This window comes from Triticum aestivum, chromosome 5D (assembly GCF_018294505.1).
Source record: "Triticum aestivum cultivar Chinese Spring chromosome 5D, IWGSC CS RefSeq v2.1, whole genome shotgun sequence".
Classification (NCBI taxonomy): Eukaryota; Viridiplantae; Streptophyta; class Magnoliopsida; order Poales; family Poaceae; genus Triticum; species Triticum aestivum.
The window spans coordinates 10,769,246-10,784,425 of record NC_057808.1 but is presented as its reverse complement, the minus strand read 5'-3'; the positions used below and the strand labels follow the sequence as shown (position 1 = coordinate 10,784,425).

General features: G+C 48.8%; 1 protein-coding gene across 1 annotated transcript; it reads right to left on the bottom strand.

Moving 5' to 3' along the window:
• Positions 1 to 350: 350 nt before the first annotated feature.
• On the bottom strand, positions 351 to 1,367 carry LOC123124103 (EPIDERMAL PATTERNING FACTOR-like protein 2). Its single transcript, XM_044544803.1, has 2 exons — positions 1,130 to 1,367; positions 351 to 1,052 (listed from the first exon to the last, which is right to left on the bottom strand). Exons 1-2 carry the CDS (start codon positions 1,247 to 1,249, stop codon positions 774 to 776), a joined length of 399 nt encoding a protein of 132 aa, XP_044400738.1. The 5' UTR covers positions 1,250 to 1,367; the 3' UTR covers positions 351 to 773.
• Between the last annotated feature and the right edge of the window lie 13,813 nt (positions 1,368 to 15,180).

Genomic DNA, 15,180 nt, shown 5'->3' with positions numbered 1-15,180 from the left:
ACCGTGTTGGTCCATCACCATCTCAATTGTCAGCGGCCGTTGTTCCGTGGCTCCATTCCGGCGCATCTTTTGGCGTTGAATCGCAGCCGAGAGAGCGGGCATTTGCCTCTTTCATTGGATTGGACGTGACAACAATTCCTCGGGGCGCGGACGGGAACGATGCCGTGTGTCGAGCTCACTGTCTCTAGATTGTCCCGTCACAGCGTTTATATCCGCTGACCGTCCGACAGAAGATACAAGCAGCGAGGACGGGACCGAATCGTCTTGCTTTTGCAGTAACACCAAAATTTACAATAGCACTGTATATTGATTACCCTTTTTTTACGCGCCAAATTCTACCTTTATCGGTATTTTTCGAAACAACCTTTATAGGCAAAATAAATAAATTGAAACAACCTTTATCGGCACTAGTTGTGTATACACATCAACACATGCAAGCAGCACTTGCAAAAAATAAATGAAGGCATGACTGCATCTGCATGAGCCGAAGCGTGAAGAGTCAAGAGACAGGCTGACTAGTTAAAAGTGCAGCAAAAGAAACGTACTACTCATTTACTACTAGCTAAAATGTAAACGAGTTCTAAAGAGTACGTGTTTTCTGCCCAGAAATTGAACTTTAATCACACGAACACAAGAAAGAGCAGAGCACAAAAGCAAGGCTTGCAGATCCCATGTACAATACTACAACGAACGAAGCTTCAGATTCATATATATTGACACCACTAGAAGGTAGCTTAGGATCCATGGCGTGATCGATTTCAAGCTTGCTAGGACTAGGAGTGGAGGCACTTGCATCTCCAGCCGAGCGGCTTGTAGTTTGAGTGCTCGTCGTACGAGGACGGCAACAGCACGCCCCCTCCTCGTCCTGCCGCCAACGATGTCCGCTTCTCCTTCTTCTTCTTCAGCTGCTGTTCCAGGTCGCGCGGAGTGACGGGAACCTGCACGGCCTCGCACCGGCGGCCGCCGCACGCCCACTGGCACTGCCCCTCGCAGCTCGGCGGCCGGGAACCCAGCGTCTGCCTCATCATCGCCCCCACGCTGCCCCCTTCCTCCTGCAAATCCATACACGGTCCAGGTCGATCAGTATACTACCAGCTAGCATGCATGATTACGCGTACTACGTACGCACCTTGGTAATGGCGGCCTCTCCATTGCCGTGGGTGGCGGCGGTGGAGGCGAGGATCCGGGGAACCAGCTGCAAGAGGAGCAGGAGGAGGAGGAGGAGGACGACATGGCGGCGGCGTCCCATTGGGAGGGAAGGCAGAAGAGAGGTGAAGTGAAGCGGAGTGGAGGACGAGCAGAGGACCTGCCTGCACCACCTGCACTGGATATGTGTACTGGTCCAGCCTCCAGCTAGCTTTGGCTGCTCGTCTTTCCACGCTGCATGCGTCGTCACTTCACTGGCGCGGCTACATGGAGCTACGGAAAAAGCCTACCGCATGCATGCATGCATGCATGCATGTGTATACTAGTACTGGCTCTTGCTCGATCGATCTCCGGGTGCTTCATGGACCGGACCGGACCTTGAGATGACACGGACTAGTGCGCTACCTAGTACTACCTACTACACCAAGGGGCATCTAGCCCCACGATAGTTGTGGATGGATAATGACAAACTAATTTAGGAATTAACTTTGCAAAACGAGGTCTAAATAGAATTTTATACACCACATTTGGAAGTACCAGAAGTATTAGAGGTGACGTCGTGGATATAATGCTGACAATACCACGTGAGTATGAATGTAGAGGCAACCGTTTGCTAGGGTACGCGCGATGAATTATATACAGGTTCAGGCCTCTTCGGTAGGCGCAAAGAATTACGTACCCTATTGCTCTTAGGCCAACTTTAACGCACGGCACCGTTTTGCCGGCTTATGTCTGTTTTGATTCACGCGGATAAAAATCACAGCCCAATGAGAACACTTATTTTATTTTTCCGGCCAAATGCAAAGACTGATTTTATTTTTCCGTCTGTTGGACCCATTTCTGTCCCAGATTTTGGTCCTATCACTCACCCACCCACCCACCTCCCACATCTCTCTCTCCTCCTTTTTCTTTCTCTTCTCCACCCACCCACCCCATGAGTCCACCAGCGCCACCTCCAGCTGTCTCGCCATGTCGTGGCCGGCACCACCACCCTCTAGCACGCCTCGCCGCGGCCGGCGCCACCTCCCGGAGAGCCTGATGTCGCTGCCGGCCTCCCCGCTCGTGACCACGCGCGCACACCTTTTGCTCTGCGTGTCGAGGCGCTAGCTCCACCTACTCCCATGCCTGGCCTCGCCGCCAGCGCTGCTGCCTAGGAAGGAGCAGCGGGAGTGCCGCAGCAGCAGGAGCACCGACGCTCCTCGCCGCTCTAGTTCGGGACGCAACTACTCAAGCAGCACGAGCAGGCCGCCGCGGACGCCAGGCGTCGCCTTGCGTGGGTGCGCCCACGTGGATCCACGGCATCGCCGTCGGCATCGAGACGCATAAGCAGCACGAGCACGACCAGAATGGCGCTGAGGGAGTCCTGGATTAGGGGGTCCTAGGGTGTCCGAGCTATTTGATATGGGCCGGACTGATGGGCTGTGAAGATACAAGCAGAAGACTTTCCCCTTGTGTCCGGGTAGGACTCCCCTATGCGTGGAAGGCAAGATTGGTGTCCGGATATGATATTTCCTTCCCTTACAAACCGACTCTGTATAACCCTAGGTCCCTCCGGTGTGTATATAAACCGGAGGGTTTAGTCCGTAGAGACTATCAGAATTCTCATAGGCTAGACAGCTAAGGTTTAACCATTAAGATCTCAAGGTAGATCAACTCTTGTAACCCATATACTCATCAAATACAATCAAGCAGGGCGTAGGGTTTTACCTCATTAAGAGGGCCCGAACCTGGGTAAACATTGTGTCCCACTTATCCCTTGTTACCCTCGATCCTCAGACGCATAGTTCAGGACCCCTTACCCGAGATCAGCCGGTTTTGACACCGACATTGGTGCTTTCATAAAGAGTTCCGCCATGTCGTCAACAGAAGGATCGATGGCTCATCTTGTCATCAGCAACGACACTGTTTTCGGTGAGACTTTTCTCCTTGGTCAACTTTTCGCGTTTGCCGGCTTCACTCTGCGTGCCAATTCAACTGGTCGCCTTGAGCAGATTGACAGCTACGCCCCTGGTCACCAGATCAGGTTCGGAAGCCTGAATTACATCAGTGATATCCGAGGAGATTTGATCTTCGAAGGGTTCTCGGCCTCGACCACCGCCCCTCACCTACATGAAGGAAGCCCGTCGGATCCACCATCAGATTCCGGTCAGGGATCGGCCTTCGTACCCGCTCCGGCCTTAAATCCAAAGAGGGCCACTCTGTCCGAAGATGGGAGAATAATGTCGGTGTCAAAACCGGCTGATCTCAGGTAGGGGGTCCCGAACTGTGCGTCTGAGGATCGAAGGTAACAGGAGACAGGGACACGATGCTTACCCAGGTTCGGGCCGTCTTGATGGAGGTAATACCCTACTTCCTACTTGATTATCTTGGATGAATATGAGGTTTACAAGAGTTGATCTACCTCGAGATCGTAATGGCTAAACCCTAGATGTCTAGCCTGTATGATTATGATTGCCTCTACGGACTAAACTCTCCGGTTTATATAGACACCGGAGGGACCTAGGGTTGTACAGAGTCGGTTTACAGAGGAAGGAATCTTCATATCCGAACGCCAAGCTTGCCTTCCACGCAAAGGAGAGTCCCATCGGACACGGGAGAAAGTCTTCTATCTTGTATCTTCATGGCCCATTAGTCCGGCCTACGTCACATAGCCCGGACGCCCGAGGACCCCTTAATCCAGGACTCCCTCAGTAGCCCCTGAACCAGGCTTCAATGACGATGTGTCCGGCGCGCAGATTATCTTCGGCATTGCAAGGCGGGTTCCTCCTCCGAATACATCAAAGTAGTCCTTGAACGCAGAAAACGTGTCCGGCTCTGCAAAATAGGCACCACACACAGCCGCAGAGAATATAATATTTAACAAGTCCCATCTATTGAAAACTTTTGTAGCGAGACGTTACATTCCTGCCTGGTTATTATTTTGAACCGTCTTTCAGCCTCTCGTTCCACGTTACGAGACACGGTCTTTATTGGCATATCTTGTCAAAGCAGAGATCGTGCCCCCTTATCAGGGATTCTTATCAATATGGGCGTGGGTAATCCAACCGTGTCGTTTGCACGATCCCTTGGGAATAGGCGAGCTTTAAGGCCCGTGAGGAGGCGTTCGATATTCATCGCCTTTATAAAGGGGTACAGACCCGTCTTTCTTCCCCACGCCTACCTCTTCCTCAGCCCTTCCAACCTCAAGCTCCAGCGCCCAGGTCTCGATTTCTTTCATTGCTACCAAGCCTCCTAGTTATGTCCAGATCCAGCTCCCTAGGCAGGTGGGCGGCCTCCTCGGTCACCGAGGAGGATATCGCGAAGCTCCGAGAAGCGAGGTAGCTGACTGCGAAAATCCCACACAGGCTCCCTGCTAAGGGGCAGGTTATCCCCACAGCAAAATCCGATGAGAGGGTTGTGTTCATCTCTCACTTCCTCCGCGGGCTAGGGTTCCCTCTCCACCCCTTCGTTCGTGGCCTCATGTTCTATTATGGGCTAGATTTTCACGATCTATCTCCGGACTCCTTCCTTCACATCTCGGCGTTTATCGTCATGTGTGAGGCTTTTGTCTGCATCCCCCCACACTTCGGCCTATGGCTTAAGACTTTCAATGTGAAGCCGAAGGTAGTCGATGGGGAGCAGGCGGAGTGTGGTGGTGCTATGGTGAGCAAGCTTGCCAATACTATTTGGCCAAAAGGAACCTTCACAGAAACCTCCAACTTATGGCAGCGGGAGTGGTTCTATATCACCGAACCCGCGGTACCAAATAGGCAGCCACGCCTGTGTTCCGATCTGGCCCTCCATTACGGCTCACATCGTGGATTAATAAGGGCTAGACTGGGGATCACCTATTGAAGTGCAGACGCTGCAAAGTCATATCCAGAGCATCCTTGAAAAGGACACCGGCCTCATTAACGTGATCCAGGTGATGCTAGTCCGCTGGATCCTCCCGTGCCAGCGACGGCCTCTCCACATGTGGGAGTTCAATTCGGAAGGACCGCGGACCCTTCAGCAATTCTTCGGCACAACGCACAGAGGGATGTGGAAACTATTCTTCAGGACTCGAAAGCAGTGGTCGGATACAACCGAGGACATCGGCCTTGACTGCAACCATCCGGATACCTCGGTAAGCACCCAATTTCTGAACACAACTTGGTTGATTATCCCATAGTGAGCTGAGAAACCTATCTTCGACCAGGGATGGATAAAGAAGGCGGAGCGAATTAGGTGTTTAGCTCCACTTCCCGAAAACTCATTTGATCCTATGTTGATGAGGATGCTGGCCCCGGCGCCGTATCAAGTGCCAGTGAAGGAGGACAAGAAGAAGAGCAAAAAGGCCGAAGGTGGCCTCCACTCTAAAGGTATATTGGACGCTACGTCCGGGGAGACTGAAGCTCCCTCTTTTGAAGACGAAGGGGAAGAAGAAGGTGATATCCCTTCTCCCCAAGGGAAGAAAAGGACTGCTTCCGAAGACTTGGAGGCGGAGGCACCCAAGAGAGGGAAGATATCCTTGTCAGATGGTTCGGGTTCTGAAGCCAATGTTGTCGCAAAGTACCACTACAAAAAAATACACATCCGTGACATTTTGGGCCGAATGAAATTTTTTTCTGTCATACTTATGACACATCTATGACGATAATTGTGACAAAACCCGGTATCATCATAGATGTGGTGGGGTCCTACTTCTATGACAAAAAATCATGACAGAAAATGGGCTTTTCGTCCTGGGCGGGCCAGAGACGCAGCTGCATGACATTCTTTGGGCCGTCCATGACGGAAAAAACCGTGGTAAAAGCGAGGGCGAGGAAAATATCGGGGAGTTCCCAGTTACGGTGGGTGGTCGGGGGCCGAGCGATGCGCATTCCTCTCGTACGTACGCGCGTGTGTGCGAGGCGTTGGGATCTAACTGAACCCGAGCGAGGCGTTGGGCTCTAACTGAACCCGAGCGATTGCACTGCAGGCTACGCGTTACTGAACCCGAGCGATCGATCGATCCCTTGCTGTTAACTGAACCTGAGTGATTCCTTTGCTACTGCTGCTAACTGAAGCCGATCGAACACTGCTGCCTCCTTCCCTGGATGAATAGTGAGCGTTCTTGAGGGGGTTTGGATGAACAGTTTTCGGTGGGGGGTTGGATGAACTGGACCCCGTGGTAGTAGTGGCCGTTGCCGCTTGATGAACAGTACCCCCGATCGATCGAGCCGGTGGATGAACAGGACCCCGTGGAGGGCTGGATGAACAGGACCCCGTGGAGGGCTGGTTGAACAGTAGCCGGTGGAGGGCTGGTTGAACAGTAGCCAATGGAGGGCTGGATGAACAGTAGCCCGTGGAGGGGTGGTTGAACAGGACCCCGTGGAGAGGGCTGGTTGAACAGTAGCCGATAGAGGAGCGCGCGGTGGAGGCTGGATGAACAGGAGCCCGTGGATGAACAGTCGCAGGTGGAGGCTGGAGGAGGTCGACGGTGGATGAACAGTAGCCCGTGGAGGCTGGAGGAGGTCGACGGTGGATGAACAGTAGCCCGTGGAGTCCCGTTTTGCGGTACGCCACACCCCTCCTGATGAACAGGACCCCCGTTTCGACCGTAGTGCTCCAACACAAGTCCGTTTCCTCCATTTTGCGGTACGCCACACCCCTCCCGGTCAACAGGACCCCGTTTCGACCGTAGGAGGTCCAACAGAAGTCCATTTTCTCCGTTTTGCGGTACACCAGACCCCTCCCGATGAACAGGATCCCGTTTCGACCGTGCCCGGTCGAACACAAGGCCGTTTCCTCCGTTCTGCGGTATGCCAGGCCTTGTTTCCAACGGCTGTTCCGTCCAAGCCGGTTGGCTCCCGATGAACACGACGACACATTCCGTTCCGACCCAGCCGGTTGGCTCCCCATGAGCACGACGATGACGCAGTTTCTCGTTCCGACCCAGCCATGTACATGAGCCCTGGCCATATGTATGCGCGAGTAGGCGTTCGAGACCCCGCCCGTATGTACGTACGTGGCCGTATTTACTTTCCTGCACCCTGGCAGCTGTACGTACGTGTACATGCTACGTGCCCGCCTCTACTACCACACGTGCGTGCCTCTACATCGACCAGTATGTACGTACACGTTCGCGACCAGAATGACATCGCTACGTACGCTTCGACCTGGTGGGTCCCGACTGTCAGGCACTTCCTTGCGTGCGAAGAAGTAGCTGGTGGGTCCCAGCAGTCAGGGGGGAAATGTTTTTTTCGCGAAATACGGTGGCCCGGCCGGTGGGTCCCTGCTGTCAGGTGGAGGAATAATTATTTTGCGCGTAATAAGGAGGCACTTCCTCGCTGCGTCCGTGGACCCAGCTGTCAGCCTCTCCACGTACAGTACTCTTCCGATGGAAGTCGCTCCTTGACCACGCCGCGCCGAGAGCACCAAGGCGGTGGACGACGGCGAGGCCTAGGAAGGGGACGTCGCGGAGCCGGGGAAGACGCGGCAGTGGATGCCCACGCGGAGAGGAGTACGAGGGTTCACTAGTTCGGCTGCGGTGTGAGGCTGCCGTCGCCGCAGGGCCTGGCCAGCGGTGGGAGTAGTAGGGTGAGGGAGTCCTGGACTAAGGGGTCCTCGGGCGTCCGTCCTGTTATCCATGGGCCGGACTGATGGGCTGTGAAGACATGAAGGCCGAAGACTGTACCCGTGTCCGGATTGGACTCTCCTTGGCGTGGAACGCAAGCTTGGCGACCGATTATGAAGATTCCTTCTTATGTAACCAACTCTATGTAAACCCTAGATCCCCCCGGTGCCTATATAAACTGGAGGGGGTAGTCCGGAAAGGATATACACATTACCATAGTCATACAGGCTAGGCTTTTTGGGTTTAGCCATCACGATCTCGTGGTAGATCAACTCTTGTAATACTCATTGATGACCCACAAGTATAGGGGATCTATCATATTCCTTTCGATAAGTAAGAGTGTCGAACCCAACGAGGAGCAGGAGGAAATGATAAGCGGTTTTCAGCAAGGTATTCTGTGCAAGCACTGAACTAATAGGTAACAGATAGTTTTGTGATAAGATAATTTGTAACAAGCAACAAGTAACAAAAGTAAATAAAGTGCAGCAAGGTGGCCCAATCCTTTTTGTAGCAAAGGACAAGCCTGGACAAACTCTTATATAAAGGAAAACGCTCCCGAGGACACATGGGAATTATCGTCAAGCTAGTTTTCATCACATTCATATGATTCGCGTTAGGTACTTTGATATTATGATATGTGGGTGGACCGGTGCTTGGGTGTTGTCCTTACTTGGACAAGCATCCCACTTATGATTAACTCCTATTGCAAGCATCCGCAACTACAAAAGAAGTATTAAGGTAAACCTAACCATAGCATGAAACATATGGATCCAAATCAGCCCCTTACGAAGCAACACATAAACTAGGGTTTAAGCTTCTGGGACTCTAGCAACCCATCATCTACTTATTACTTACCAATGCCTTCTCTAGGCCCAAACAATGGTGAAGTGTCATGTAGTCGACGTTCACATAACACCACTAGAGGAGAGACAACATACATCTCATCAAAATATCGAACGAATACCAAATTCACATGACTACTAATAGCAAGACTTCTCCCATGTCCTCAGGAACAAACGTAACTACTCACAAAGCATATTCATGTTCATAATCAGAGGGGTATTAATATGCATATAGGATCTGAACATATGATCTTCCACCAAATAAACCAACTAGCATCAACTACAAGGAGTAATCAACACTACTAGCAACCTACAGGTACCAATCCTAGACTTTGAGACAAGAATTGGATACAAGAGATGAACTAGGGTTTGAGAGGAGATGGTGCTGGTGAAGATGTTGATGGAGATTGGCCCTCTCCCGATGAGAGGAGCATTGGTGATGACGATGGCGATGATTTCCCCCTCCCGGAGGGAAGTGTCCCCGGCAGAACAGCTCTGCCGGAGCCCTAGATTGGTTCCGCCAAGGTTCCGCCTCATGGCGGCGGAGTCTCATCCCGAAAGCTTGCTTATTATTTTTCTTCGGACGAAAGACTTCATATAGCAGAAGATGGGCACCGGAGGGCCAACAGGGGGCCCACGAGGCAGGGGGGGCGCCCAGGGGGTAGGGCGCGCCCCCCACCCTCGTGGCCAGGGTGTGGGCCCCCTCTGGTATTTCTTCTGCTCAGTTTTTTTATTATTTCCAAAAAGAACTTCCGTGGAGTTTCAAGACTTTTGGAGTTGTGCAGAATAGGTCTCTAATATTTGCTCCTTTTCCAGCCTAGAATTCCGGCTGCCGGCATTCTCCCTCTTCATGTAAACCTTGTAAAATAAGAGAGAATAGGCATAAGTATTGTGACATAATGTGTAATAACTGCCCATAATGCAATAAATATCGATATAAAAGCATGATGCAAAATGGACGTATCAACTCCCCCAAGCTTAGACCTCGCTTGTCCTCAAGCGGAAGCCGATAACGATAAATATGTCCACATGTTTAGAGGTAGAGGTGTCGATAAAATTAAATACGGACATGAGGGCATCATGATTAATCTTATAACAGCAACATATACGGATATTGTCATATGATTTCTTATGCTCAAGTAATAATCTATTCACAATGCAAAGTATGAATCAGAAACTTCATTGAGAACTAACAAACTATAATCTCAGTCATTGAGGCAATTCCAATTTATCATAACATCAGAAAGTGTCTATGTCAGAGCTTTTTAGCAAGTCCACATACTCAACTATCATTTAGTCTTTCACAATTGCTAACACTCACGCAATACTTGTGGTTACGGAGTTTTAATCGGACACAGAGAAAGATAGGGGCTTATAGTTTCGCCTCCCAACCTTTTACCTCAAGGGTAATGTCAACAATAATAACTCATGCTAACTTAGATCCAATTAGATATATATATCAGGATCTTTCCAACACACTGTGCTTGCCAAAGGATAAAATGTAAAAAGGAAAGGTGAAGATCACCATGACTCTTGCATAAGGTAGAAGATAAAAGTAAAAGATAGGCCCTTCGCAGAGGGAAGCAGAGGTTGCCATGCACTTTCAGAGTTGGATGCACAAAATCTTAATGCGAAAGAACGTCACTTCATATTGCCACTTGTGATATGAACCTTTATTATGCAGTCCGTCGCTTTTATTTCTTCCACATCACAAGATCGTATAAAGCTTATTTCCTCCACACCACTCAATCATACATATTTATGGAGCAATTTTTATTGCTTGCACCGATGACAACTTACTTGAAGGATCTTACTCAATTCATAGGTAGATATGGTGGACTCTCATGGCAAAACCGGGTTTAAGGGTATTTGGAAGCACAAGTAGTATCTCTACTTGGTGCAAAGAATTTGGCTAGCATGAGGGGGAAAGGCAAGCTCAACATGTTGAATGATCCATGACAATATACTTTATCTCAGATATAAGAAAACATAACCCATTACGTTGTCTTCCTTGTCCAACATCAACTCTTTAGCATGTCATATTTTAGTGAGTGCTCCCAATCATAAAAGATGTCCAAGATAGTATATTTATATGTGAAACCCCTCTTTATTTATTACTTCCTATTAATTGCAACGATGACCAAAGCTATGTTTGTCAACTCTCAATAATTTTTAATCATCATACTCTTTCTATGTGAAGTCATTACTCTCCATAAGATCAATATGATCTCTTTGTTTCTTTTTATTCTTTTCTCTTTTCTTTTATTCACTCAAGATCATTGCAAGATAATCAAGCCCTTGACTCAACACTAATCTTTATTATATAGCTCACGGACTCGATTACATAGAGGGATCATAAGGCAAAACTCAAAACTAGATCATACCAAAACTTTATTGTGACACCCCAAAATTTTGACCTTGTTTTATTTATTAAAATTTTGCTAGGAAATAAAACTTTTCCATTTGTCAAGATTTACCCTTTTGTTATTGTGGATTTTTAATTCAAGTGGAAAACTTTCAAAAGGTATTGTTGGACTTATATGCCCTCTTTATAAAAACAATTCTTTATCAAAGGATTTATTTGCATAATTGTTTCTCAGAGCTTTATTCTTTTAAAATGATCTTTCATAAAATTTGGAGCCTGTTTTGCACTGCAACCATTTGACAAATGCATTTAAAATTTCCACCAAAATTTGGGGATGTCATGTGATGGTTCCACATCACTTTTATGCAAAAATATCCTTTGGTCATTTGAGATTTTGAGCTCTACATCAACTTTTCAAATCTGGTCCAGTAGGCATTTTTGCACTACAACCTATTTAAATATTCCTTTAAAAATTCTTCCAAGTGTTTGGAGATGTCAGTGCATGCATATAATTGAACTTCTTGCAAAAACCCAGTGTTGATCTTTGAAAAATTTGAGTGGATCAACCTCTTTGTCATTCTGGTCCAGTTTGGTGATTTGTACTGCAACCCTATTTTATTTTGCTCTAGTGACCCTGAGCTTTTTCCTGCTTGTAGCCCTCCCTACCAAACCCTTAAGTCCAGGAGATTGGACCCATTGGAGAATTTTAAGTGCATGCAATGAGCTCTTGTTCTTCCTGTCCAAAACTGTAGTTTTGCAAAACTTGCACTAACAGGTTTCTGGTTTTGCCCAAATGATCTTGCCATCATCACCTACATCCAGGGAGACCCTGATCTGGAGATTTTTGCCACTCCAAGAGTTGCCTAAAGGCACTTGGAATTCTGTCGAACACTTGGTGTGCACAGTTAGTTTTGACATGAGTTTTTGTTTTGCACGCGCGCGCACTGAGCCGCCGCGTCGCACTGCCGCCCTCGTCGCGTCCCGTCCCTGGCCCCTGCTCGCCTGCTGAACCGCGCACTACGCTCGCCCACTCTCCACGCCACCCCTGGCACCCTACAGCGCCGCTGGCAGAGCTTTTGGCGGCACGCCGGCGTCGGCAGCGAGCCTCTGCCATGGACGACGCCGCCCAAACCACACCAGCGCGCCAGCTGCCCCTGTGTACAGCTTGAGCTTATCCCGAAGCCCGTCGGCACACGCTCTTCGCCGCCACGTCGCCCTGCAGCTACAGCATGGCTGTCGCCGGCGATCTTATCCTCAGCCGCCGCGGTCCAACCCCGAGCGCCTATTTAAGGAGTAAATAGCATAAAACTACCACTTTTCGTCCTATGGTTCCAAAAAACCACCACTTTTTTGTTTGTGACTGATACCTACCACTTTTTTCGTCCGTTGTCTCAAAAAACCCAAATCGCCCATTGCTAGCGTTTTAAACCATTTTCTGACGGTCCGGGCCCGCCTGTCAGGCCACGTCAGCGCCACGCGTGACGGCGAGGCCGGTAACGGCCGTTACTCGGACCGACCGGCGCGGTCGGACCGCACCCGCTCGTGCGCTCATTACTCTTCTCCCCTGCCCTCACTCTCACTCTCTCCCCTGCCCGCACTCATTCCTCTGCTCTCACTCTCACTCTCTCGCTCCTCTCCTCTCTGCTCTTCGACGCCGGCGGCGACTTGCCTTGTGGAAGCTCCACTACCGCCATGCCTTCCTGGAATGACGGGGATACGAGCTCAGAGGATGAGTGCGACATCACAAGCATGGACATGGCTCTTTGGGTAAGTTTTTCGATCTGCTGAGCTAGGGTTAGGGTTCATCTAGGAGCTAGATTAGGTTAGTGTTCATCTTGGTGAGCTAGGGTAAGCTTTGTTTACTGTTATTTAGTAGGCAGGGTTATGGTTGCTGTTTGAGCTATGTTTATGTATGCTTGAAAACTAGGGTTTGGGTTAGGGTTCTTGCTGGATTGGGGAATTAATTTGTGATCTATGTCTGGTTCTGTGAGCTAAGGTGATTTTGTTCATCTGTTCATGCAGGAGACCCCTGACACCACCGTGGAGCCTCTTTTCTGTGGCCAGCTGGAGCTTTCTGAACCCACCTGCATGATGCACCACATGAGGCCAATTAAGTGTGTGGCATTTGAAGGAACCTTAACTGGAAGGCGTTTCTATGGTTGTCCAGTGCAGCAGGTATAGTACCTTAATTGGAATCATTTTCTTCTGAACCCACACATGTATTTACAAGGATGACAAGTTGCTGTTCTGAACCCACACAGTATTATGTTGACAAGTTGCTCTTCTGAACCTACACTGTATTATTTAGGATGAACTGCAATATGCCTTGTATTAAGGTATTGAGGGATATGGTTACTATCAAAAATGCTTATGTATAGGAAGCATATATCTGTGAATGTACTTGTACAAGCAGGTTGGGTTTCAGTTATAGTTTGAGTTATATTAAACAACATATTCAGTTTACTTAAGCCTCACCTTTAGTTTCTTAGTCTGAAATGATTTGTTGTTATGAAATTGAGTGCACTTAGTGATGTATATTTCAATTTCCAAATGCAGAGTGAAGGTGTTAACTGTGGCGTTACTGAGTGGGTTGACAAGCCCTGGCATCCAATTCTTCAGAATTGCTTGTCCAGGATGTGGGACTTGTACCATGAACATAATTGTGGCAGGGTAGTTGATAAGCAGAAGTACGAGAAGCATTTGGCCAAGCTTAAGACTAAAAATGACAAGCTGTGCATTGAGTACACAAAGCTCATCACTATCAATCATATCATCTTCGTTGTCTGACGGAGGTGGAGGCTCTTCCTCGTCGTCAGCGTCTAAGTTTAACTTTTCTAGAATAAGTATGTCATTTTCATTGACAATGGTCTCACCATCATTCCGTGCTTCGTCGTCGTTTGGATCCACATCATCATCACCCAATGGTCTAGCGTCATCGTTTCTAACCACATCATCATCATCTGGTTGCTCTTGAAAGAACACTCCCTCGTATGTCATGGCGTTAATGTTGTAGTAATCGTCTTCATTCGGGTTCGGTAGCTTACCATGTGGCGACACCTTGAACACAACTTCCCAACCCTTTAGGTACTCTTTCTGGCATGGGTAAGGCAGATAATATACTTGTGTAGCTTGGGTAGCCGCAATGAAGAGATCGGCTCCGGCATAGACGGTTGATGGTTTAACTTTGACCAAACCAATGGAAGGCGTATGTTTTACCCCCTCTCGCAGATCGAACCATCGACATTTGAACACAGGCAGACTTAGGGTCTCGCGCCCCTGGTGGAATTTAATCTCGTATATATTTTGTACCCTTCCGTAGTAGTCTACTGAATTTTGACCGGGGGTGTACACTCCGGTATTTACAGTTTTGGGATCAGGCCGGCTGTTCTGGTGATCCTCTGTATGGAAGCGATACCCATTCACATCATACTTTTTACATGTCATGACGGCAGGGTCAAAACCCATGGAAACCCATCTCGTTTCATCATCCATAGATATGTTCGAATCTTTTCCCTACAAGTATAATTGAAATTGTTGCGTGCATTAGTTAACTAATAAATGTTGAACTAGGTATTTAATAGGGGAGTGTGGACAATTACTTTCTCCATGAACCAAGCAACAAAATTTTTACGTCCAGGGTTTCCATGACGGAGAAGAGTAAGTGCCTCCGCCTCAGTAGGAGGATTCATTCCCGTCCATTCCTCTTGAACGAAATCACTAAAACAAAGAAAACCGGTGTTAAACCGGGACTAAGTGAACATAAAACATGATGATGTGGAAGACATAAAGGAATGGTGTAGTGGTATTACCTCATCCACACTTCCTCAACTTCCCTGATGTTGTGCAAGATATAGAACATGAGGTCCTCCCACTCTTGTCGTGGCATGTTATAAGGTTTCGAGGCCCCAGCCCTCCCACCTTGCGTGTTGAATAGATAGAGCTTGGGTTGATAATTCAGCTCTTCTATATTGTATCGAGGCACCTTGTTATGCAGATGGGGAACGTGGTCTGGATAGTATGATGTCCTGAGGTCTGACACCTCCTCTAGGATAACTGCCTCAGCTATGGAAGCTTCAATCTTAGCTTTGTTTCCACATTTCTGTCGGAGATGCTTGTTCTGTCTCTCAGGGCCGTACTGCCAGCGATTCTGCACAGGCCCCCCCAACAATACCTCGTTCGCGAGGTGCAGAATGAGATGTGTCATCGGTGTAAAGAAGCCTGGCGGAAAGATCTTCTCTAGCTTGACTATC